This window comes from Perna viridis, chromosome 2 (genome assembly GCF_037379345.1).
Source record: "Perna viridis isolate PV_CMFRI_1.1 ecotype Kerala chromosome 2, ASM3737934v1, whole genome shotgun sequence".
Classification (NCBI taxonomy): Eukaryota; Metazoa; Mollusca; class Bivalvia; order Mytilida; family Mytilidae; genus Perna; species Perna viridis.
Window position 1 is genome coordinate 24,020,870 of NC_142446.1, and position 25,705 is coordinate 24,046,574.

General features: G+C 33.0%; 1 protein-coding gene across 1 annotated transcript in view; it reads left to right on the plus strand.

Annotated features, from left to right (window-relative positions):
* The window catches only part of LOC148624166 (nuclear pore complex protein Nup133-like), a 68,870-nt gene extending 55,168 nt beyond the window's left edge, over nt 1-13,702 (plus strand). The window contains exon 34 of the mRNA XM_088566714.1: nt 13,425-13,702. Coding sequence (XP_088422840.1) covers nt 13,425-13,558 — 134 coding nt within the window. The 3' untranslated portion in view covers nt 13,559-13,702. The remainder of the gene's footprint in view (nt 1-13,424) is intronic.
* Nucleotides 13,703-25,705: the final 12,003 nt, after the last annotated feature.

Sequence of the window (25,705 nt, forward strand, 5' to 3'; positions counted from 1 at the left end):
AAGTGTTAAACATTAATTAGACTTTGCACAGTGATTAAATACATATTGAAGATGTGCATCTCCTATTATGGAGAAATTTAATTAATTTTCAGCTCACCTAGCCAAAGGCCATGTGACATATTGCCATCACTTGACGTCCACTGTCATCATTAGTCTTCGTTAACAATTTTTCAAAACTTTTCTCCTCTGAAACTACTTGACAAGTTAGAACCAAACTTGGTATGAATGTTCCATAGGGTATTCTGCATAGAACTGCTTGGGGATTTTTGATCCATCCAAAAATATGGTCACTGTTACTAAAATAGAACATAGGGGGTGAGACTGAAGTTTTCCTCATATACCTTCAAAACCGTTTAGCCAAATTCTGACAAAAAGGTGAAAGTGTTGAGAATGATGAGATCTATCTGTGGTGAAATTTTTGTATAAATTTATTAAGCCATGTTAGAGTTATTGCCCTTTTTCAATGTTTTTTTTTCTTTTGGCTATTTAATGTTATTTCTTTCAAACATCTTCTACTCTGAAACTACTTCACCAATGTGAACCAAACTGGGTGTGAATGTTCCTTCAGGTATTCTTCATACAACTTATGTAGGAATTTTTTTTCCATTGAAAAATAAGGCCAACATAACTAAAAGTAGAACATTGGGATTGGACAGAAGTATTTATATGAACAATCACTATCATCTGAGTTTGCTCCCATATATTCAGGTATTAGCTGAAGGTGTATGAATAGGAGGGTGGACAAGTGAAAAATTCTGTGTTGGAGACAAAAACATGTCTTAAATCGTAAGCAGCAGAGTTTTTCATTTGGTTGTTTTGCTTTTTGATATAAAAATTATATAGATTGTATATGAAATTGGCTTTTGGCAAGAGTTATCATTCTTGATTTGGTTTCATTTGGTTGATTTTAGTGGTAGATAAATATATGGTTTTCTGGAAAGTTCAGGTCTAAATGCAGAAGTGATGTGTCATTATGTCAATGTATAGCATATGTAGACTGAAAAAGCATCATTTGTTTGGTGGGTTTTTCTACACCATAAATCACTTAACCATATGCAGTGTCTAAATTTTATGTGGACTGGTACTTAACAAGAATAAGTTTTTTTTTCCTTGCAATTATGTTAGCTGCAAACAACAGACTTCCTATTTGGCGACATGAATTTTAAGACAAGAGTAGCTGGAACATGTACACTATTAGATAATTCTAAATCTTGAAATATATTAAAAATTACAAAGACTAGAAAAAGACTTTAATAGAGAATACTTTGAATTAAATAAATATTACAGTCAAAAGAGTCCCCTAAACAATTGAAAGATTGTTATCTCGATGGGTCTGATGTCAGAAAAAAGTTGCAGGTCACCATTAATAAAAAAAAAACCTGGATGTGTATGTATCAGAGGAAATGTGTATGAAGAATTACTTATCATTTTTCCGACACAATCGGTATTGAGTTTTGCTTTGACGTAAAGTGACATCCATGATGCTTTACCATGGCAACCTAACAGATGAAGCTTACAATGTTGCATTTCATTGGACAACTGTGAAACCATGAAATTTAAGGCTCCTTTCGGAGCAGCCCAGTGCAGGTCAGGGTGTTAAAAGAATAGGCCTGCAGCAGCGCTAAGCTTGTCGTATAAGGCGACTAAATAGTGCTTAGAAACCTAGCCGGGGGCTAGGCGCTCTGCCCAGAGCAACTGGGATGTGTGCCCCAGGTGGTGGAATGGGGTACCCCTGGCGTGTTACATGCTGGGGTTGTTAGGCTATAATACGGAAAACCTGACCACAAACCATAGTGGTGCACCTTGTTGGGAAAGATGCCACGTTCCTCACACGTTAAAGAACCCTGCTGTGGTATTCGATAGGAGTAGGAACCTTTGTGCTCCGCCACAGGAGGCTAAATTGCCCGACCTTACCCATCCCCCCTTTTTCCAGTGGCAATCAAAATTTGTCGACCCTATTATCCTTGTGACCCATCCTTTTTTTTTCATTTCATGTTCATTTTATCATCCATTTCATGTTCATTGTCTGAATATAGCTGAAATATTGCTGCTCGGACGTTAAACCCCAACAAACAAACAAACAAAACCTTTCGGAGCATTGGTGTCCAGAATATTTTTGATCACTTTTATATAATATTGAGTAATCTTTTATAAATTGAATAATTGGAAATAGTTTACTTGTTGGACCAATAAAATAATTGAAATACAAACATAGTACAATGATCACACAGTTTACCAAATAAAACCTTAATAAGATTTGGGTATTAACAAAGCAAATATGCACCGTCTATTTTGTTTAAAGATAGTACCTGTTAATTTTTGTGTGAAATATAAAAACAAAAAAACAAAAGAAAAACAGTGTTAAAGTTATTATTGCTTCAAGTTCAAAGGTAAAATATTTAGCTATGGATAATTCATATAAACATAAACAGCAAAGTACATTTTGAATATGCAGATAAGTTTTTGAATAATGCATAAAATATGATGTGACACATTTTGACACGGGACCTATTAATGTCATGTCATGCGCGCTAAATACAGCATTATCCAATTGTCCTGGGGAGAACACTGCTTTTGCTGAAATAATCCTGATTATAAAGCTACAGAAGTCTACAGGGATTCAAGATTTGGAACGACTCCTTATTACAGTAATTGCCCTTGAAAGGGAATAAATGATGTTTTTAGCAGTTTTCAGTCAATATCTTGAAAACTATTATTGATAAATAGTAACTTTCAATTAATGAAATGATCCTTTTGATAAGTTCTACCAAGGTCTTCTTGAGTCAAAATTGTTTGACAACTCCTTGTTAAATTTATTGCCCTTGAAAGGCTAAAAATTTAACCAGGTGATCAATTCACGCTCTTGGGAGCCTCTTGTTTGTTAGATTTTAAGAATACTGAACTTGTCCATTTTTTGTCACTTTATGTTGTACACAGAGCCTTCTTTTTGTAATCTGTAACTCAAAAAAGTTTTAAAACTTTGTACAGTAATTATAAACATAATGAAGATGTTCACTTACTATAATGAAGAAGTTCGATAATTTTTTTCCAACATTTTTAGCATGTTTATCTTAGACATTTTTTCAGCGTTATGTGCTACATATGGAAATTTGTAACCAACACTGTAGTTTTTTTTGATTTGCTTAGTGTTTATGTCCAAATTGAAGACAAATATATGTAAGTGTTACAGCCTACATGTGGATGTTTCATGTGCTTTAACTCAGCTTTAAATCAGGGTGGTCTGGATGTCTATATCCTTCCATTCATTTGTACATTACACTTTGGTGTTCACAACTCCTCTTAAATGACTTGATGAATATGTATAAAACTTTAATGGAATAATTATTAAGTAGAGCCCTAGTGCATCTGCTACTTAGATTTTTGATCTGAGTTTATTTGGGTTTAGCATATTTTGGACTGCAATTGATGGATGGGAAGGACACCCAGTTTGTATCCACAATTCATCATTAAATTTCCATATGATCCTTATACTTTATTATAAATACATAACTTAATTATAAGATGCTCTAATGCTTCCTCATAAACTACTGCATAAATCTTAATGAAACTTGGACGGAATGATACCAAGTAATGTAATTGAGCACCTGCTATTTAGATGTTAGATCAAATGATTTTTGGTTTCCCCATAGTGTGACATTGACTATACATTATATCAGTTAGATGATGGGTGTCCTTATTTTATCATCTGTAACTGCTAATAAACCCACTTACTGAATCTAAATGAATTTTAATAAATAAAAAATGTCATTTTGCATCTGCTGTTTAGATCAAATGAAATTTTTCAGCTTTTAATGATGCACTAGAGCATCATATATTTAATTTCATTTTTTAAGTTTTGAATTTATAATCAAGTTTAAGGATCACATGGAAATTTTAAAAGTATTTGTACACATTACATGACTTAGCAATATGTGGATTGGATATCCTTTTAATGTGTTATCCTCACTTAGGACATTTTAGTTTTGATTATTATACCTCCCACTTTCAAAGTGATAGGGGTGTCTGTCTGTCCTTCGTCCATCTGCCCTTCTTTCATTCCAATTAACAGGAGGGACCCATCCTTTTTCCATTACGCCTTCTACACCATTTAATTAAATTCAACAAAACTTTTACAGTCTTTATAACATGTTCCCATTGTGTGCCTCCTATTTTAGATTTCGATCCAAATCAATTTTGGTGGTTTCACAAAGCAAAACATGGACCTAGTCATTTGTTAATATGGGGACATGGGGGGCAACTCTTATCCATTATTCTTCCTACACCACTGAATTGACCTAGACTTTCACAAAATTCCAATTGTGCACATCCTATTTTAGATTTTGATCCAAATCAATGTGGAGGTCAAAAGGTGAATGTTATCAAATGTGAGAGAAGGAATATCATGTTAGTTAGCATTGCTTACAGTTTTTCTTGTTATATAACTAAAGTGTACTTACTTCTAAGCTTATATAGACAGGTAAAGTTATTAGTGCACAAGTGACTAAAAAATTCCGTCTGTCTGTCTGAATATGTCAGAATTATCTAAACTGTCAATGAAATGATAGATTTCAAATTTTGTATGTTGCTTTATATAGATGGGACATACCAATAAAAATGATTTTAGTTTTTGTCTGATATATATTTTTTTCTCTGCAGCACTGATTTCTGATTAAAACAGTCTATAAAATTTGAGTAATTCTGTTGTTATATTGACATTTGTTAGAAACCAATGCAGTGTCAAATATTGGTACTAACTTCAACATGATTACCACTATATTTCTGATTCAGCTTTTGCCATATATGCATTTGTATCTAATTTTATTCATGACAAGAGAACTGATTATTTGGGTTAACTAGGCTGCTCTTAAAGATGACTGAAAATCTTCAGCTTTTCATCCTATATTGCACATGGGTCTTTTACATAAAAAAAAACTATTACTTTTTGGCTCTGCTATATCTTGAATACTATGTTATCTTTTGGAATTCAGCCAAAAAAATAGTGAAAAAAAACCACTATTTAAGATAATGGATTAAATCGATTGGTTGAAATTAAGTTTGTTCAAAACAAACAACAGGACATGACTGAAATATCTCCCATACGTGTGTGTTGTCCTGAAATTAGATCACAACTATAGGGGATTTCCATGTAAGTAACTGTAAATGAGAAGATGTTACAATACATTATTCACCTTATTCAAGGTTAGGTTGTTTTAATTAAGAACATGGTCAGAATGTTAAGCATCAGCTAAAATTAGCATTATTTTTATTCATGCACACAATTTTTACATGTTTCGCTCACCTAGCCCTAAGGGCCAGGTGAGCTTTTGCCAACATTTTTGCGTCTGTCATCGTCTGTCATTAACAATTCTTTAAAAATTTTCTCCTCAGAAACATCTGAAAGGATTTTAATGAAACTTGGCCACAATGATCCTTAGTAAATCTACTTTAAAAATTATGTCAATTGTAACCGTCGACCAACATGGCTGCTGTTACTGAAAATAGAACATAGGGGTCAGACAGAAGTTTTTTGCATATATCTCCAAAACCATAAGGTTTAGCCAAATTCTGACATGGAGTTGAAGGGTTTAGCATGATGGGATCTATGGTCAGATTTTTGTGTACATCTTTTAAGCCATGTTGGGAGTTATTTCCCTTTATTGAAATGTTTTGCTATCTTTAAAAAATTTCTATGACACTACAATACCAAATAGAACTAAACTTGGTATGAATGTTCCACAGGGTGTTTTGTATAGAATTGATGTGGGGATTTTTTATCTAGCCAGCACTCCACAGTATTGTAGAACTGCCTAATTTTGGTCTTGTAATCTGATGCTTTGTAACATTTATCACTTTAAAAAATTGTCAAGCATCTGTAAATCTATATATCTAGAAATAGCTCAAGCCAAGGCCTTCAGGATGCAGTAAAAATTTTCTGGAAAAAAATTACCCACAGCATATAGGGTTACCATAGAAACCATGCAAAGATATGCGAAAATTTGCAAAAAAGTTCATAAAATCAGGTTTAAAAATATCAAATTTTCCGCAAAATATCTGAAATTTTTATTTCAATCCCTGAAACTGTTCAAACTTTTCCCTTCAAAAACCCCTTCCTCATATGGGCATCGCCTGTTAGATTTTGAGCTATTTCACTTTGTAATCCACTTATTAAATTTGGCATGGTAAAAAATTGACTTACTTTCACTTTCACAATGAAGTCAAATTGTCATTGAAAAAAAGCCCCTTCAACATTGAAAATATATAAAACATTGCAAAATATATTTAAAAGTCCCCTTTTTTTTTCAGAAAATGTTTTATCAACAATAGATTCTTCATTTTTAATCACTATAGCAACCACCGGTTTCCATTTATGTCATTTTTCATCCCTAGCCAAAAGTGCGAAACTAAACTGAACTGTGGAGTGCTGGCTTAAACAGAATTCAATATTAAATATTGTAATTTTCTAGTTATTTCTTGAAAGCTTACCTTCTTACAAGTAAAATGATACCAAATTTATCATAATTGGACAATTGATAACAATTTTAGAGGCATTCTCATACTAGGCTATCTCCTCGTCATTAGTGGAGAACTTTCCTTATACCTAAGTGCAGATATGCATTTCACTGTTTTGCTATAATCATCTTTTAAATGAAAATTTCTACTTAAAACATACAAAATCACAACCCATATGTACTTATAAACCCTAAATTTGGGGTTTTGTAAGCTTTTAACACAGGTTTTATGCCAAAATAGTGCATTTGAAGCTCATCACATGAAAAATCACAGAAATCTGAATGAACTGAAAACCAAATACTAAAAAGTCCACTCCAGGTCCAAGGTTATTAAACCTTTGCTTATTGTGCACTTAAAAGTTGCCCGGTTAACTATTTTACATGTAACCTGCGCAAATATTTAGCTTTTAAAAATATATTTCATTTTTTGTGATGGCAAGAGCCATATTCACACATGAATCAGTTCAATGATTGTTTTGTTAACTTTGCAAAAAATCTGCATACTTGGTTGCTAGGGACTTATTAGCTAACAACAACATAGGTCCATACTATACGTTACATTGTTTTAACCCTTGTATCAAAGCATAGCATAAAAACACTAGTTTCTAAGATGTAAAACAATGTTTTAAATGTGTAGGGGTATAGGCAGCTCCCTTTAAGCCAGCACTCCACAGTATTGTAGAACTGCCTAATTTTGGTCTTGTAATCTGATGCTTTGTAACATTTATCACTTTAAAAAATTGTCAAGCATCTGTAAATCTATATATCTAGAAATAGCTCAAGCCAAGGCCTTCAGGATGCAGTAAAAATTTTCTGGAAAAAAATTACCCACAGCATATAGGGTTACCATAGAAACCATGCAAAGATATGCGAAAATTTGCAAAAAAGTTCATAAAATCAGGTTTAAAAATATCAAATTTTCCGCAAAATATCTGAAATTTTTATTTCAATCCCTGAAACTGTTCAAACTTTTCCCTTCAAAAACCCCTTCCTCATATGGGCATCGCCTGTTAGATTTTGAGCTATTTCACTTTGTAATCCACTTATTAAATTTGGCATGGTAAAAAATTGACTTACTTTCACTTTCACAATGAAGTCAAATTGTCATTGAAAAAAAGCCCCTTCAACATTGAAAATATATAAAACATTGCAAAATATATTTAAAAGTCCCCTTTTTTTTCAGAAAATGTTTTATCAACAATAGATTCTTCATTTTTAATCACTATAGCAACCACCGGTTTCCATTTATGTCATTTTTCATCCCTAGCCAAAAGTGCGAAACTAAACTGAACTGTGGAGTGCTGGCTTAAACAGAATTCAATATTAAATATTGTAATTTTCTAGTTATTTCTTGAAAGCTTACCTTCTTACAAGTAAAATGATACCAAATTTATCATAATTGGACAATTGATAACAATTTTAGAGGCATTCTCATACTAGGCTATCTCCTCGTCATTAGTGGAGAACTTTCCTTATACCTAAGTGCAGATATGCATTTCACTGTTTTGCTATAATCATCTTTTAAATGAAAATTTCTACTTAAAACATACAAAATCACAACCCATATGTACTTATAAACCCTAAATTTGGGGTTTTGTAAGCTTTTAACACAGGTTTTATGCCAAAATAGTGCATTTGAAGCTCATCACATGAAAAATCACAGAAATCTGAATGAACTGAAAACCAAATACTAAAAAGTCCACTCCAGGTCCAAGGTTATTAAACCTTTGCTTATTGTGCACTTAAAAGTTGCCCGGTTAACTATTTTACATGTAACCTGCGCAAATATTTAGCTTTTAAAAATATATTTCATTTTTTGTGATGGCAAGAGCCATATTCACACATGAATCAGTTCAATGATTGTTTTGTTAACTTTGCAAAAAATCTGCATACTTGGTTGCTAGGGACTTATTAGCTAACAACAACATAGGTCCATACTATACGTTACATTGTTTTAACCCTTGTATCAAAGCATAGCATAAAAACACTAGTTTCTAAGATGTAAAACAATGTTTTAAATGTGTAGGGGTATAGGCAGCTCCCTTTAAGCCAGCACTCCACAGTATTGTAGAACTGCCTAATTTTGGTCTTGTAATCTGATGCTTTGTAACATTTATCACTTTAAAAAATTGTCAAGCATCTGTAAATCTATATATCTAGAAATAGCTCAAGCCATGGCCTTCAGGATGCAGTAAACATTTTCTGGAAAATAATTACCCACAGCATATAGGGTTACCATAGAAACCATGCAAAGATATGCGAAAATTTGCAAAAAAGTTCATAAAATCAGGTTTAAAAATATCAAATTTCCCGCAAAATATCTGAAATTTTTATTTCAATCCCTGAAACTGTTCAAACTTTTCCCTTCAAAAACCCCTTCCTCATATGGGCATCGCCTGTTAGATTTTGAGCTATTTCACTTTGTAATCCACTTATTAAATTTAGCATGGTAAAAAATTGACTTACTTTCACTTTCACAATGAAGTCAAATTGTCATTGAAAAAAAGCCCCTTCAACATTGAAAATATATAAAACATTGCAAAATATTTTTAAAAGTCCCCTTTTTTTTCAGAAAATGTTTTATCAACAATAGATTCTTCATTTTTAATCACTATAGCAACCACCGGTTTCCATTTATGTCATTTTTCATCCCTAGCCAAAAGTGCGAAACTAAACTAAACTGTGGAGTGCTGGCCTATTGATAAACATGGCTGCCTTTACTAAAAATAGAACATAGGGGTCAGACAGAAGTTTTTCAAATATATTTCCAAAACTGTTAGGTTTAGCCAAACTGTGACATAGGAAAGAAAATCTGTTAGCCATCTTGGAGTTATTGTCATTCTTTGATATCTTTTTGCAATTTTTAATGTAATTACCATAAAAAATGTTGTCCTCAGAATCTACTGGACAGAATTCAATGAAAGTTGATATTATTTTCCATAGGTATGAGCTTTACGAATATTTATCCAAGAAAAAACATTTCCGCTTTTACAAATAAAGAATGTTGCTAGTTGAGCAAGGTGAGCGATCCAGGCTCTTCAGGGCTTCTAGCTAAATTCTGGTGTCCAAAGGTTCAAAAAAAGTTTTTATTTCAACAAAAGGTATATATTCTGATTCTTATGTATACCCTATTCTAGACTGTGACAGATAAATGCTACATTCATATTTAATCACATAAGTTCAGAGTCAAATTCAAATATAGTGTCCATACTTATCTTAACTGTTCAGGATTCAAGCACTGCAGTCATACCAATCTGTGCCCTGTGCACCATTATATTTTACATTGCATGTTCTCATTGTTCATACATAATATTTTAAGGTAGATTGTGTGGTTTGTACCTAATATTTTAAGTGCATGTATATAGATTTCCATTCATTTTTTTTAAGGATGACCATGAACACACATAACTGTAGAATTTTAATATTACTATAAAAGTACTATGTTTGTGGGTACCAATAGTCATAGCTAGTCATGATGTAAACAGGTTGATGTTCAAACAGAATTAATATCTAATTTGGGTCATAATACCCACTGTCAAATTATATTCCAGTGGTTGCATGGTCAGCTATCAGGTACTTGAGAAATGTGCAATAAAAATATTTTGATCATTTGAGAGTTTCTTTCTTTAAAAACAAAAAATGACATTGCTTATGACCAAAATAAAATCTGTGCTCCAAATGTATTTATTAAGAAAGGTTTTACCTTATATAAGTGATTTTTCTGTTCTGTTGAATAACAAAAAGTGATACATAAAATTTAACATTGTCCATAGACACATGGTTTTCATGTGATAATGTGAGTATTAGTTGGTTGATCTATATAAATTTTCTAACAAGTTTTCAAACTACAAAAGGATGGTTGGTAATGATTTTGGGGTTATGGCTCCAACTATTATAGAATTAGGTACTGAAAAAGGGGCCAAAAACAAGCATTTCCTACAATTTAACTATGTAACTTTATACCTGAACCTTATAGTAATTAAGGACCAAAAATGGGCATGAAACAAGCATTAACCTTATGTCCATATAATAGCTTGACACAAAATGATAGAATCCCATATAGATTTTACTACAAAGTGCCATACCACAAAAGGAAGAGGGGTTTATGACTTGAGTCAAGTAAGAATAAGGGGCCAGATACAAGTTTTTTCTGATTTCTGGAAGACAACTTGAGTAAAAGGGAATGGTTTTCAAACTACAAAAGGATGGTTGGTAATGATTTTGGGGTTATGGCTCCAACTATTATAGAATTAGGTACTGAAAAAGGGGCCAAAAACAAGCATTTCCTACAATTTAACTATGTAACTTTATACCTGAACCTTATAGTAATTAAGGACCAAAAATGGGCATGAAACAAGCATTAACCTTATGTCCATATAATAGCTTGACACAAAATGATAGAATCCCATATAGATTTTACTACAAAGTGCCATACCACAAAAGGAAGAGGGGTTTATGACTTGAGTCAAGTAAGAATAAGGGGCCAGATACAAGTTTTTTCTGATTTCTGGAAGACAACTTGAGTAAAAGGGAATGGTTCACTTTGAAATTGTACCAGTAAGTGCCGTATATTCACAGGAAGTTTTGGATTGATTTTGCAAATTTTGACTGAAACCATTTGGGAATAAGGGCCAAAAAGTGACCATTTCAGTTCTGATCAATTTTTTATCCTGTGTCAAATGTCTAATTGTAATTTAAATTCAAAGCTGTGTCAAGTTTGAATGGTGTGTCCATTCTTGTCCCAACTGATCAGGGTTCAACTTCTGTGATAGTATCAAGCTGCACCATGCCAAGCATTTTATTTTTTCCAGGTAAACACCTGATCATTTTTCCACCCACCAAAAATGAAAATTTGACTTTAATTTATGATAAGTGTACATTTTTGCATGCATGTAATTTATATCATATGATGCATGGATGCCTTAGTAGGTTCTTATAGTCTTCAATCATACTCATGTACCAGATTATTGCAAACCTTACTTATAGGGGTAGGAGAAGGCCAATTTCAAGTTATAAGTTTCGAAAAAATTGTGTCTTTTTTAATTTTACCCCAAAAAATGCTTATAATCTCCTGATTTTTATTTGATTAAAATTCTCATGATTTCCTACTTTTTTTAAGCCAAAAAGTACTTGGCAGACTGAACCTGAAATTTGAAATTCCACACCGAAAATGATGAACAATAATTGAACTTTATTTTTGTTGAGGCTCTGCACCTTGCCTAGATGTTATGGTGAAATTACCATTCATTGAAGAATCATGGGTCCCAATAAACTGTTCATTGAAGAACTATGGGTCTTCAAGGACTGTTTATAGAAGAAGCATGGGTCCCCATGGACTGTTCATTGAGGAACCATAAGTTGCCATAGACTGTTTATTGAAGAAGCATGGGTTGCCATGGACTGTTTATTGAAGAAGCATGGGTTGCCATAGACTGTTTATTGAAGAAGCATGGGTTGCCATGGACTGTTTATTGAAGAAGCATGGGTCCCCATGGACTGTTTATTGAAGAAGCATGGGTTGCCATGGACTGTTTATTGAAGAAGCATGGGTTGCCATGGACTGTTTATTGAAGAAGCATGGGTTGCCATAGACTGTTTATTGAAGAAGCATGGATTGCCATGGACTGTTTATTGAAGAAGCATGGGTTCCCATGGACTGTTCATTGAGGAACCATAAGTTGCCATAGACTGTTTATTGAAGAAGCATGGGTTGCCATAGACTGTTTATTGAAGAAGCATGGGTCCCCATGGACTGTTTATTGAAGAAGCATGGGTTGCCATGGACTGTTTATTGAAGAAGCATGGGTTGCCATAGACTGTTTATTGAAGAAGCATGGGTTGTCATGGACTGTTTATTGAAGAAGCATGGGTTGCCATGGACTGTTTATTGAAGAAGCATGGGTTGTCATGGACTGTTTATTGAAGAAGCATGGGTTGCCATGGACTGTTTATTTTGTCTTGACTTGGTAAACTCCAATAATGCAAGGAGATATTTATAATACTTTCTAACAATTTGTTAAGAACCAACTATTACTTAAAAGTTATCAAATATAAAGAAACAATTTTTGTGATCTTTTTAAGGGAATTCAACAAATAACAGAAACTGGAAGGATGCAACCTTGTACTGTTAACTATAATGTTAGGATGAATAGAAATAGTATTCTAATTGACCCTAACCAGAAATTGTGGAGGCATAGAAGACTTTATAATCTTTATTTTTTTTTTTAATTATGTACTAGGGTTGATCTTGTACCCCTTTCAGGATGCTTTATAAGATGCCAAGTATGACATAAACTGCCATTGAAATGGCAAAAAATGTAATCAATAACTAATAGCCTTCAATATGAAAATAAAAGAAGGTAAGGCCAATGGAAGTACCTGAAATATGAAGTCCTTCAGAGTAGCAGAGGTTGAAGTAAACATGATTTGGAATTGTTACAGTACATTAAATAATTAGCTTCATTCATAATGTATACATTATCATTGTTCTATTTTCTGATCAGATTTTACACCCCCTGACTTATGTGAGAAAACTGTGCTCTCCTTTTGGGAGCCTTTCTGGTTATTGCCAAATGATTGATTCGATATATTCCATTGTAATGTAAACATAACAATTACTTTTGCTTTTTGGATGTTACCAAAGATAAGGTACATATGGAGAAAAAAAAGTCATCAGAGAAACAGAACCAACACAGCATTTCATATCAAACTAAATTAAATTTGAAAATTTGTACTATTTTGAGTGAAGAAATGCTGTTTAACACTGAATACAGTGTCCTGCATTGAGAATTTGACATTTGGCATCAATAGATACATATACTTTCAGGAAATGTCATATTGTAGGGCAATTGTCAATTTTTATTATAATCTACAATAATTGTTATTATTTCACTGTTTATCAATACTTTGTTGTAGGTAATGACCTCTCATCCTTCCTGCCAGACTTAAATTTACTCCTCAAATCCGATGAACTAGGATTAATGAAAGATGATGTTAATTTCAAGTACTTGATGAAAGCAGGATATGAACATATACAACAGATATTGTAATTGAAAGTAGTGACACTAGAATATCAAGGTTGCTCTAGGTACATGCCAGGACTTGTGTTCATCAACGAACTTATATTGACATTTATGTACTAAACAAAGATTCATAGTGCCTATAAAGATCTCCAAATAAAACTTGGCAATGATGATATGCTTGGTTCTATAGAAAGATTTCTGGCTCAAATAAACCTTAACTGTCAAAATCTGTATAATTAAGGATAACATTATTCCAAGCAAGGTCAACTACTACATCACAAAAGCACTTCTGTTGTGTAAATGCATTGGCCTACATTAAATTAACCAATTAGGAGCTCTGTAATAAATTTGTTTGAATATTTTAACAAAAAGTGAAATTCAGTTACTTTAAGTGTGTCATATGGGAATTAATTACTGTTACAGTTTAAAGTTGTGCCTACCAATTTGAGGTTGTTATATGGTCTCCATTACAGTCTGTTTGTCCCCAGCCACAAAGCTGATGAGGATATAGAAATACCAGTGTTTATGTGTGAGTCCGTCCATTTGTCAAACGTGACTATGTTGATGTAATTCATTGGAAACCATTCTGCAAATTTTGTTCAGATTTTGTAGGATTTGTTAGTCACCATATGTAGTTGATTTGATTAAACCAATTTAACAGAAGTGAAAGGACTGGTTCAATCTGTGCATGCTACATTATAGGTATTTATGTGTGTCTCCTCTTTCCCTTTTGCATTGATCTGGAGTAAAAACAATATTATTGTAATAATTATGTTAACAGTCATGAAAATTGAGAATAATTGATACTGAGAGAATTCATATTTGTACACCATGCAATTCATTTATTGAACTTTGGTTTGCACTTACTAGAACAAATGGCCCAAAAATTATAATATTTCAGGAGAACTCCAATGTCTCCTAAAAAGAATTATTTTTTGTGAACATAGTTTAAGTAGAAATTGTCTGGTTTTACTCTGCACCTGTTTTGTTCATATTTTTGTTTACATGTATTTATTCAATGAAATGTAATTGGACCATGAAATGAAAAGGTCAATATTAGTTGATACAGGGTTACTGAGATGTAATAAACAGGATGTTATTACACTGTGAACACAAAGTGATAAAGAAATACAAGGTCTTTTTAACACCAGTTGGGATGCCATTCTGTCATTAAAATGCATCAAATATTCCTTTCACATCTCAATTTGTGTAAATGTCTCATAAAGTTTGGTTCTGGTCGATTATTAACTAAATACTATGGTCTACTTAATACTAATTAGGTTTTCATAACACAGCATTGTCTGAAAAGAAATCTGACAAAGTATGTAAAAAATATATGTTATTTCATATATTCATACATTTAAAATTTATTTTATTATTTTTAACTTTTGAATTATATTTATCCAAGCATTTCAGGTACGAATTATCATTTCTGAAATGAAAGAAAAGGAGGGAAAAAGCACCTAATTTAAAGAGTTTTAACTGAATCGAATCCCATGTTATTTTGCTGGAAATTTTTTATCTATTTCAATAATAGACTAGAAGTCATATTACAAGATATGCAAAAACAATAAACTTCACCAGTAACTGGTACATCAACACTAGCATTCACAATCTGAGTGTGATCACCCTACTAAAAGCAATTTTTTAAATTAATTAAATCATCAGTGAATTCGAGACGTTGTGTTAGTATTAGCATATAGAACATTCAAAACTGATTATATCAAATCTATACTAACTCCTGCTGAATGCAAAGCGTATGCACAATATAGATGTGGAGTTGCACCACTAAGGATTGAAACAGGACGCTTTGAACGGTGGGTGTCAGGACTTAGTGTGCAACGATATTATCGGTCCTGCTAGAATGGCCATTGTATGACGATATTAGATGCAAACTTTCGAACACCGTTTCTGGGGCATTTCGTAACAAATGTAGAAATCCTGTCAAAATCCTAGGGTGTCAAGATGTTACATTTATTGAAGCTTATTCCGAGACATGCAATCTGATTTTAGATAGGCCGAAACGATTTTTTTTCCCTCTTTTTTATGAGAACCTTTTTAATACCTACTTCTTTTTTAAAGTTTTTGAAGTTTGTATAGTTTATATTTATGATTTTGGAGTACTACCTAAGTCTTCTTGAGTCAAAATGTTTGGACAACTCTTTGTTAAAGTTATTGCCCTTGAAAGACAAAATTTAACCACGTGAGCGATTTAGGCTCAGGAGCCTCTTGTTTGAAAGGTTAAGTCTTAAAGCAAAGAGGAAAAAAAACTATTTTGTGCCTTTATAGATTTTGTAAAAGCCTTTAATATGGTATGTAGAGATGCACTTTGGTACAAGATATTATTTAGCCACATAAATGGTAAAGTATATAACCTTATTCTAAATATGTATACAAATGTGAAATCTTGTATTGTATATAACAATGACAGGTCTGATTATTTCCAGTGTAATATGGGTGTCAGACAAGATGAAAATCTCACACCTTTTTTATTTGCACTTTACCTCAACGATTTGTAAACCTTTTCGGAAAATGCTAAATTATCATGACTAGATACTATTTAAAATTACCTTAACGACAAATAAGATATTTTCTTAAACTTTGTATTCTCTTGTACGCCGACAATAATGTCCTGATGGCAGAGTCCGCCATAGGCTTACATGACATTTTAAATGCATTTAATACATATTATGAAAACTGGAGGCTCAAAATTAATATTGAAAAAAATATGATTTTCTCATGCGGTAGATAGAGTCAAATTCTAAAGGTTTATTTAAATGGATCATATTTGTAAAGTGTGAAGGAGCTTAATTACCTTGACATTTTAATCAACAAGACAGGAAATTCCAATAAAGCTATTAAAAAGCAGAATGAAAAGGCTAGGAAAGCAATGTATGAAGTTCTAATAAGAGGGAGAAGGCATAATTCGTCTATTGAGTATCAAATCGGTCTTTTCAATAAGACGATTAAACCAATTATACTATATGGGGCTGAAATATGGGGTTTTAGCAAATCAATATCATGGTTAAAAAATGTACAACTAAAGTTTTGCGAACTCCTACTCAATTAGTCATCAACACGTAATTATATGATATATGATGAACTTGGCATAATGCCAGTGAATGCTGATGTGAAAGTAAGAATGTTATGTTTTTGGGCGCGTCTATTAAATGAAAAAGAAGATAACCTTTCGCGCATTTCCTTTGATGTCTTATTTAAATTATATATGGAAGACAATTGTGACCAATTTATTCAAGAGTGGCATGCTATGATCCGAAATTCCCCTAAAGCGGTAAATTATAGGTTAATTAAAACAGAATTCAAATTTGAAAATTATTTAACAGTTATTATTGAAGACAAAGATTTATTCACAAATTGAAACGGGGCGATGAAACGGGATCGGAAGAGGTGGTCGACTCTGTAATAAGTGCAATGACTCTAAAATTTGAGACGAATTTCATTTCATTATGGAGTACCCCTTTTACAGTGGAAAAGGAAACAAACTTATCAATAAAAGCCTGTCGACACGACCTAATATCTTTCAAAAAAACGACAAACTATGTTCCCAAAATAGAAAAAGCTTGGAAAGACTATGTTGATTTATAAAATGCATCACAAAAACAGATTTTTTCTAGGCTTACCTTTTAACCTTCTTAACCCTTGTCGTGCTGAGTGATTTCGATATTTTGTGAACTTATGCAAATTAGTTGCGCAATCGTTCCGATACTGATTGTTATATATAAGTTGAAGATGGGTAATTACAGGGTGGGTGGATGAGGTGAGGAGGTGGTGGGAGGATGGGTGGGCCAACGCGGTAAAATGGGTCTCATTCGAAAATGGTCATTTTTGTCCATTTCTGGCCAATTCAAGTTTGCTACAATTGGGTTTCATCAGGAACAAAACAGGAACCAAAGCACGTTCATCCCACAGCCTGTACCCCGTGAAATCCTCTGAAACCAAGTAAGGTTCGTTACATTCTCGAGTGGGAGATAAGGAGTTGAGTTCCCTGAAGGAACACGTGTGAAAAAAATACAGATTTTTTTTTTTTATTTTTGGGCTCAGTTTGGCCTAAAACCGGAAGTAGTCAATACAAGAGGTCGACGTATAAATGGTGGTGACAGACATCATTCTTATTTTGAAGCCGTCCGTGCGAGACTCGTAAGAGTAGTGAAGGACGTTAAAATCCCCCTTAGTAGTAGTCATTCTTATTTAGATTCCAGGCAAAATAGAGCACTATAGATTAACTCTGTTGTGGCAAAGGGACCGAGAAATGAACCCTACGCCCTAGAAATCTTACTTTTTTTGGGGGGGGGGCAGCGGAAACTCATGTCCTCTTCTTTCAGCTCTCAACTCATTAATTTGTTTTAACTAACTATATCAGATAACCTCGTTTAAGAAGTAAATGTTTTCCTGGAGTATGAATGGGTGAATTTGTTAGGTAAAGTGCGAGTTGTAATGTCTCTGTATTTATGGTTTATGAGTATCTGTATCATTTTATAATGTCAATGTAGAATTCAATTTCTAATATATAAAAACAATAAATTTTTACAATATAGTCCAAATAAAATAATTTTAAACTTAAATATATTACTCCTGTCTTGTCCACGGACACTTAGGTATAGGTTTTCTTTCTAAAATACCCAATGATTTAATTATTTCTTTTTAATAGTAAAGGATATTCTGTTGTCGAATGATCAATTTATTTGTCTTTACTAGTAATGACAGTTGGTATTTAAAAAAAAAACAACTTAGATCCACTAAGTGTCTTGGGTCTTATCCTAAAACAAATTCGCCTAGCCCAGTCAGAGTCGCAGGTAACCATGCTTTAAAATGTTACTGAAAAAATATCCAAAAAAAATAAATACTGAATTGTGTTATTGGTTAAAGGTCACTGTTTGTATTATCCCTAACTCGATGAACTTTTTAAGTAAAAATAGGGGAAATGACTTAATACTCCTTTAGAGTACACGTAACGATGTCAACTTATGTATTTAAAAGGATCAAAAGTTTTAATTGCATTTGAAATTCTGCATTTTCAATTTGACAAGAATTTTTAGACATGTAAATTTCCATTGGTTTCGTGCAGAAGGTCAATAACTTAAAACCCATTATCTCGATATAGCCCTTTGACTGGTATTTGGACGTAAGTGTCTCTGCGCGAGTTACTTTTTCTGTTCTGCAGTAAAGATGAGAACGTTCTACTGTTATACCCGCTTTGTAACTAACGTAAGGACTAGCTGTGCCGGAGCGTCTTGACCGAGGTTAAACTGCAGACAGCCAAAGACGTTTACAAAACACCGTCGCCAAAGACCACGTTAGAAACACCAAAAAGACAACATAGGAAGAATAAACCATACGACACAATTGAAAACGTACATACAGGAAAAAAACGCACAGCACGAACACCATTCAACCCTTTTAAATGTAGCCGCGACTTTTATCAAATATCAAAGGAAATTACAGCTCAATTTTCGGCATTATTCAGTCAACTTTCTTTTTTAATTCAACCTTTTATATAGGACAACATGGCGCCGAAGTTCAGAAAATCGAAATACTCTCAAACAACTTTGCATAAAGAATCGTTCATTTGCGTTTAATAAATTGTTAGAAAATGCAAATGAAGTTGGCAGAAAAAAAAGAAAGTGAGTGATAGATAATAAAACCATGATTAGGCAAATTATATCAATCATAAAACTTAGCCAACCTTACAAATAAAATCCGTGGACCGATAAATGCACCGCATTTATTTTTTTTCTCTTGAAGTTCAATGTGTCATGTAGAGTATAGTTATAACTAAAACTCATGCATTTTAAAATGATGGGAATGAGTTATTTTTATTTTTTTATTTTTTTTTTGGCGATTTGGAAGTTAATTCTTGGTTTTTGGTTTTTTTATCCTTCAAGATCAAAATACCTGATGTCACCTGTCCGTGCCTGGAACTTCAATACTTCTTTATGTTTCAGACAATTATTCAACTAATATTCTATTAATTCTGCAAAACAAAATTAAGATCAATTCTTCAAACCAACTGTAGATTTGAGAGGGAGTCCTGATATTTAGTACTACAATTCATTTAGGAAATTTAGTAATGTGTCAATGAATATTGAATGTGTTCAGCATGTTCAATTCAACATCATTAATAAACAGCAAGGAAGTACAGTGATTTAAACCAATTATGATTGGCGGGAAAATTCAAATTGATAAAAAGTGTCTAGTTTAAGAAAATCATATGCTCACCACGGAAATAATTTTCTTAAGGTATAATTACAGTGTAAGATAAATACTCAGTTAAAATAGTTTCTGAATGTAAATGCAAATTAACTTTTGAACAAGTTTAAAATTTGGGAAAAAGGTGAAATAGAACAACTTTTGTAAATATACGTGAAATTGGACACCGTTTACCTATTTATTACAGTTTGACGATGTAAAGATGTAAAACAGTCTGTCTGATATTGTTGCAATAATAAGTTTTTAGGTGTTCAAATTTGTTGAGCCAGGAAACGATTAGCTGAAGCGGCTGAATGGAGCTGTTTGCTCTCCATTGATTTTTTTTTAAATATTTTGATCCCAAGTAACTTACTATTAAAGTTGTTTGACTTTTGTCAGCCCAAGTTTTATGTATGTATTGAGCTCCCAAAATATTAGAAAGATCATTTACAGTTTTGTTAAAAACAATCCTAAAATCTGTGAAGGTATTCTACGGAAATGTTGATCAAGTGTTTATTAATTTTCCACGGAACAGTCAAATGAACCAAAGTATTCACGTACTGAATCAATTTATATCGATCGTTTGAATTTTTACGTTCAAATAATCGTCAAATTCCAAAAATATTGGAGAAAAGGAAAGTACGGGGATAGAATTCAAATGTATCTTAACACAAGCTAATTGTTTTGAATGGTTACTTTGGAACTCTTCCTTTATTTCCTAAATTCACCATTCTGATTGTGACGGACATTTAACAAACACACAACAAAATTCGTGATGCATTGTAGCAGTGCGCCAGTTTGCATAATATTCACGTTCGATGTTGCTTTACATGGGACACCTAATTGAATGAACACATGACTCCAACATACTGTCTGTCAAATCATTCAAACCGAAGTCACAATTATTGAAATAAAGCATGTCCTTAGATATATGTCCCTCTTAACTAGCTACATTTCTCAGTCGATAAGCTACAGAACTCAAATCTTATAAGTTATCACATACGTGACATGTAAAAGCGCTTTGTTTCTGGGCACCTAGTTCCAGAGACACGTACATTAATATAAACATCAAAGTCTTAGAATAAAATTTCAACAATTATGTCTGGTGAAGGAAACACTACCCATACATTTTAAGACCCTAGAGCACATACAGCTCTATTATAAAAACGCATGGTCAAATAGCCAAATAGAATGATTACTAGTATTACAAAAAAGCAGTATCACGATATCACAGACTGACAACCATTCCTGAGAAATGCATTTTCAAAATTCCTATTTCATCGCTTATAAGCAAAGTTTCAATTTTATTTGTCAACTCCGGGCTTCCGATATCACGATGCGGTAACCGTAACTGAAATGATATACTTGTATCAGGATGGTTTTGGATTTATGCTACCCTTTTGTTAAAAGTGTTGCAAAAAATGAGCGGCAAACAATAGCATGGAATAGGGAGTGTAGTCCCTGTCTGTCTGGAACCTCTTTCTTCATACCAGTTTCTTGGTCGGAACCACTGCCCTTTTTTATATATACATGGATCCGCCAAGGCCTGTATGAAATATCTAAAAGCAGCTCTTCCAATTGATACTCAGCATTCCTTTTTATATTCTTTTTCTATGATCGATGACTATTTATAATCTCACACGGTTTTCATTTCTAGATAACCATCAAATGGTTTATTGTGCATCTAAGAATAAAGCATTAAGATATATTTAAATCACTTCAATTATTCCTCAAACAATCAAAGCGTTTTGACATAGGATGATCGCAGCAAGCAATTTTAACTTCATCCTGTTAATATTTCCGTATTTTCTCCCTTTTATACTCTTTTTCTTGTAGCTCACCTGGCCTTCGGCCAGGTGAGCTATTGCCATCACTTGGCGTCCGTCGTCGTCTTTAACAATTTTTAAAAACTCTGCTCCTCTGAAACTACTCGACCAATTGGAATTAAACTTGGTATGAATGTTTCTTGGGGTATCCTGCATAGAACTGATGTGGGGATTTTTGATCCGTCGAAAAATATGACCGCCGTTACTAAAATAGAACATAGGGGTCAGACGGTAGTTTTTCGCATATATCTCCAACACGGTTAGATTTAGCCAAATTCCGACATGGGGTGAAAGTGTTCAGCATGATGAGATCTATCTGCGGTCAAATTGTCATTTTAATCTATTAAGCCATGTTAGAGTTATTGCCCTTTTTCAACGTTTTTTTTTGTATTTTTGATGTTATTTCTTTAAAAAAAAATCTTCTCCTCTGACACTGCCGAACCAATTGGAACCAAACTTGGTTTGAATGTTCCTTGGGGTATCCTGCATAGAACTGATGTGGGGATTTTTTATTCGTCCCAAAACCATTAGGTTTAGCTGAATTCTGACATGGGTAAAAGTGTTCAGCATGATGAGATCTATGGTCAAATTTTGGTTTTAATCCGTTAAGCCATGTTGGATTTATTGCCCTTTTTCAACGATTTTTGCTATTTTTAATGTTATTTCTTTCCAAAATCTTCTCCTCTGACACTACTTGACCAATTGAAACCAAACTTGGTATGAATATTCCTTGGGGTATACTGCATAGAACTAATGTGGGGATTTTTGATTCGTGGAAAAAACATGACCGCCGTTGCTAAAAATAGAACATAGGGGTCAGACAGTAATTTTTCTCCTATATCTCCTAAACCGTTAGGTTTATCCAAATTCTTTCAATAGCTGAAATGATCCATATTATTAGGACTACAAAAGTCTTCAGACTCCTTGTAAGAGTTATTGCCCTTGAAAGGGGAAAAATGACTTTTTTTAATAGTTTTCAGTCAATATCTTGAAAACTATGATAGATTAAAAGAAACTTTCAATTGTTGGAAAGATCTTGTGATAGTCCTACCAAAGGCTTCTTCAGTCAAAATTGTTGGACAACTTCTTGTTTAATTTGTTGCCTTTGAAAGGCAAAATTCAAGAAGATGAGCGATTCAGGCTCGTGGGAGCCTCTTGTTTCAGTTCGAACAACTTTTGTACAGATATTGAAATGACAAGTTCATCACATATAAATACATATATACTGTTCTTGATTCAATTTTTATTCACTATTAGTTGTTTACATTGTACACTGTGTTTTATTGCTGACGTACGTTCACAAAATATTTGTAATTAATTATGTGGAAAGGACTTTTTGTAAGCTGGTATAACTTATGTCCAATCCAATTGCCTGTAAATTTTAGCAATAAAATATGTTTAAACTAATTAACTAAAGCATTTGAAGGCAACTTGAATATTTTGATATATTGAATATTGTATAGTTAACGATTGGTTTCTACGGGTAAATGCATTGAAATAAACAGGTACTGATAAGAAGTAAGAGGTCAACTTTTTTAATAGATCGTTTTTAATACAAATCAAATCAATCAGCATATTTATTCGCAGTAAAAGTTGTTTATTGGCGTATATAGGTTACAGACCACCAATTCAACCAATGAGCATTTGGAACGTAGGCAAAAATAGTCCTACGCAGAAATTACCCCTGTTCCTCATAGTGCTGTGAAAAAAGTTCTCATCTCATTAAAAAAATTTAAACAGTTTCTGAAAGGAAAAACATTTCTGTACATTTTATAGGTGCATTTTGCTTCTTGTGATGTGAAGCCTAATCTCCATACTGATTTCTAAATATACCCCTATCTTGTGAAAACACTGGGATTTCCCATGCTATTTACAGACACTTCACTTCCGGTGACCAGTACTGCACTGCAAGTTTGCTAACCCCACATGCCATTCTGAGGATTGTGAGCTGACATAAGTAGAATCATGCTGATATATAGTCCTCTGCAGGTTAAAGTTAAGGTAAAGTCCAGAGAAGCCATTGAATATTGTGAAATTAGCATAGAAGCCTATGGGAAGTGGAATTAGTGGTTTTTAGCCTTAAGTTTAGGCCATGGCAAAATGAAAAGTTTCTTGGAATAGCTTTAAACTACGTGAAGATCTTGTAAACTTTGCTATGAGAGGAATACACTACAAAAATCCTTTAAAATATGCATTTTTTTATGTTATAGGTCCAAATTATGGAAAATTGGTCTTTTTGGCTGAATTTTATGTCCTATCTTGTGAAAAGTGTAGAATATTTAGTAAAAATATGAAATATTTAACTTTGAGGGCTATATTTACCTAAATATGGTGGTAATCAGCACTTGAATTCAAGTTTTGTGTAAATTTGAGCAAAAATTTGATTAGAAATGAGGAAAAACTCACTTTCATTACTGCGGTTAAGGACATATAAGCATTTCCCTATGGCAACATGGAAAATCCATTTTTGAGTACTTTTTTTTGCTTTAGGTGCCCTTTACTTGTCATGTTTTATTGTGAAAACACTGTATTTACAAATTTAAAGCCAAAGATATCACCTTTTGCAAAAATTTAAAGATTTAGGGTTTTTGACATGTGATCAAGAAAAAGGGGGAGGCATGTCAGACATAAATTTTTAAAAACAGACCAATTTTTCAGAAAATGACTACTTTTAAAGGCTATCTCTTTATTAATATTGTTAAAAAACAAGTTGTGATTGATTTTTTTTATTTGAAAAGTCAGAAAAAGTTCTTTGCAAATATTTAATGCATTTAAGTATGGTAGAATATTGTCACTTTTTTGCTCGCCCAACTTGGTTACTCTATATTTAAAAATCAAATATTTAAAAAAGTGCTTGTCACATTTCACTGAAAATTTGCAAATGCATTCAGTATGTGTATAGGAAGATACTTGTATAGTTATTTATTTTTTTCTAAGACAGAAAGTGACTCTTTAGGTTACAGACCACCAATTCAACCAATGAGCATTTGGAACGTAGGCAAAAATAGTCCTACGCAGAAATTACCCCTGTTCCTCATAGTGCTGTGAAAAAAGTTCTCATCTCATTTAAAAAATTTAAACAGTTTCTGAAAGGAAAAACATTTCTGTACATTTTATAGGTGCATTTTGCTTCTTGTGATGTGAAGCCTAATCTCCATACTGATTTCTAAATATACCCCTATCTTGTGAAAACAATGGGATTTCCCATGCTATTTACAGACACTTCACTTCCGGTGACCAGTACTGCACTGCAAGTCTGCTAACCCCACATGCCATTCTGAGGATTGTGAGCTGACATAAGTAGAATCATGCTGATATATAGTCCTCTGCAGGTTAAAGTTAAGGTAAAGTCCAGAGAAGCCATTGAATATTGTGAAATTAGCATAGAAGCCTATGGGAAGTGGAATTAGTGGTTTTTAGCCTATATAGCATAGAATGAAGTATGATATACAAGACAAACCTATAAAGTGGACCTAACTATCTGCATTTTGAACCTTAATGGGTTATGTCAATGGGACTATTTTCCTGCGGTAGTGTAAGATAATTGCAGTTGCGAACAGACTTTACAAATCTAAAGGCTCTGGCGACAGCTATATCAATTCTGATCTCCCATCTAAACTGATAAAAATGATAATAAGCTATCATATAGCAGGCATCAAGTCATGTTTGTATATGCATTCTACACAGCAAAAGCAATTTAATTACAGTAGTTTTATTTGGACAAAGTTAAAACTAACTTTTTCTCCAATAGAAAGATCTTTTTTTTTTTCAAATACTAACAATTCTTTCAGAGATGAAGTTTACATGATTCAAAAGATATCAAAGTCTCATATTTGTTGAAACGTAAGTGATATTTATAAACTGCAAAACTGAGATGTTCTCATTTCAATATAGTTATATAAACACGTAGGTGTGTTAAGATTTCAAAAGAACAAAGTGTGTCACCAGTGTAATTAACGGGTTGTCAATGAATAGCATTTTTTTTTATTTTTGTTTAAGTCAAATCAATTATAATTCATTCCAAAATATAACATACATTGAACACCATGTGTTAAACCGTGTTTAATATATTTTGACGACTACTGTGTTATGCAAGTGATGGTTTGTTCCAATCAGACAAATTATTGGACATGCCAACTGA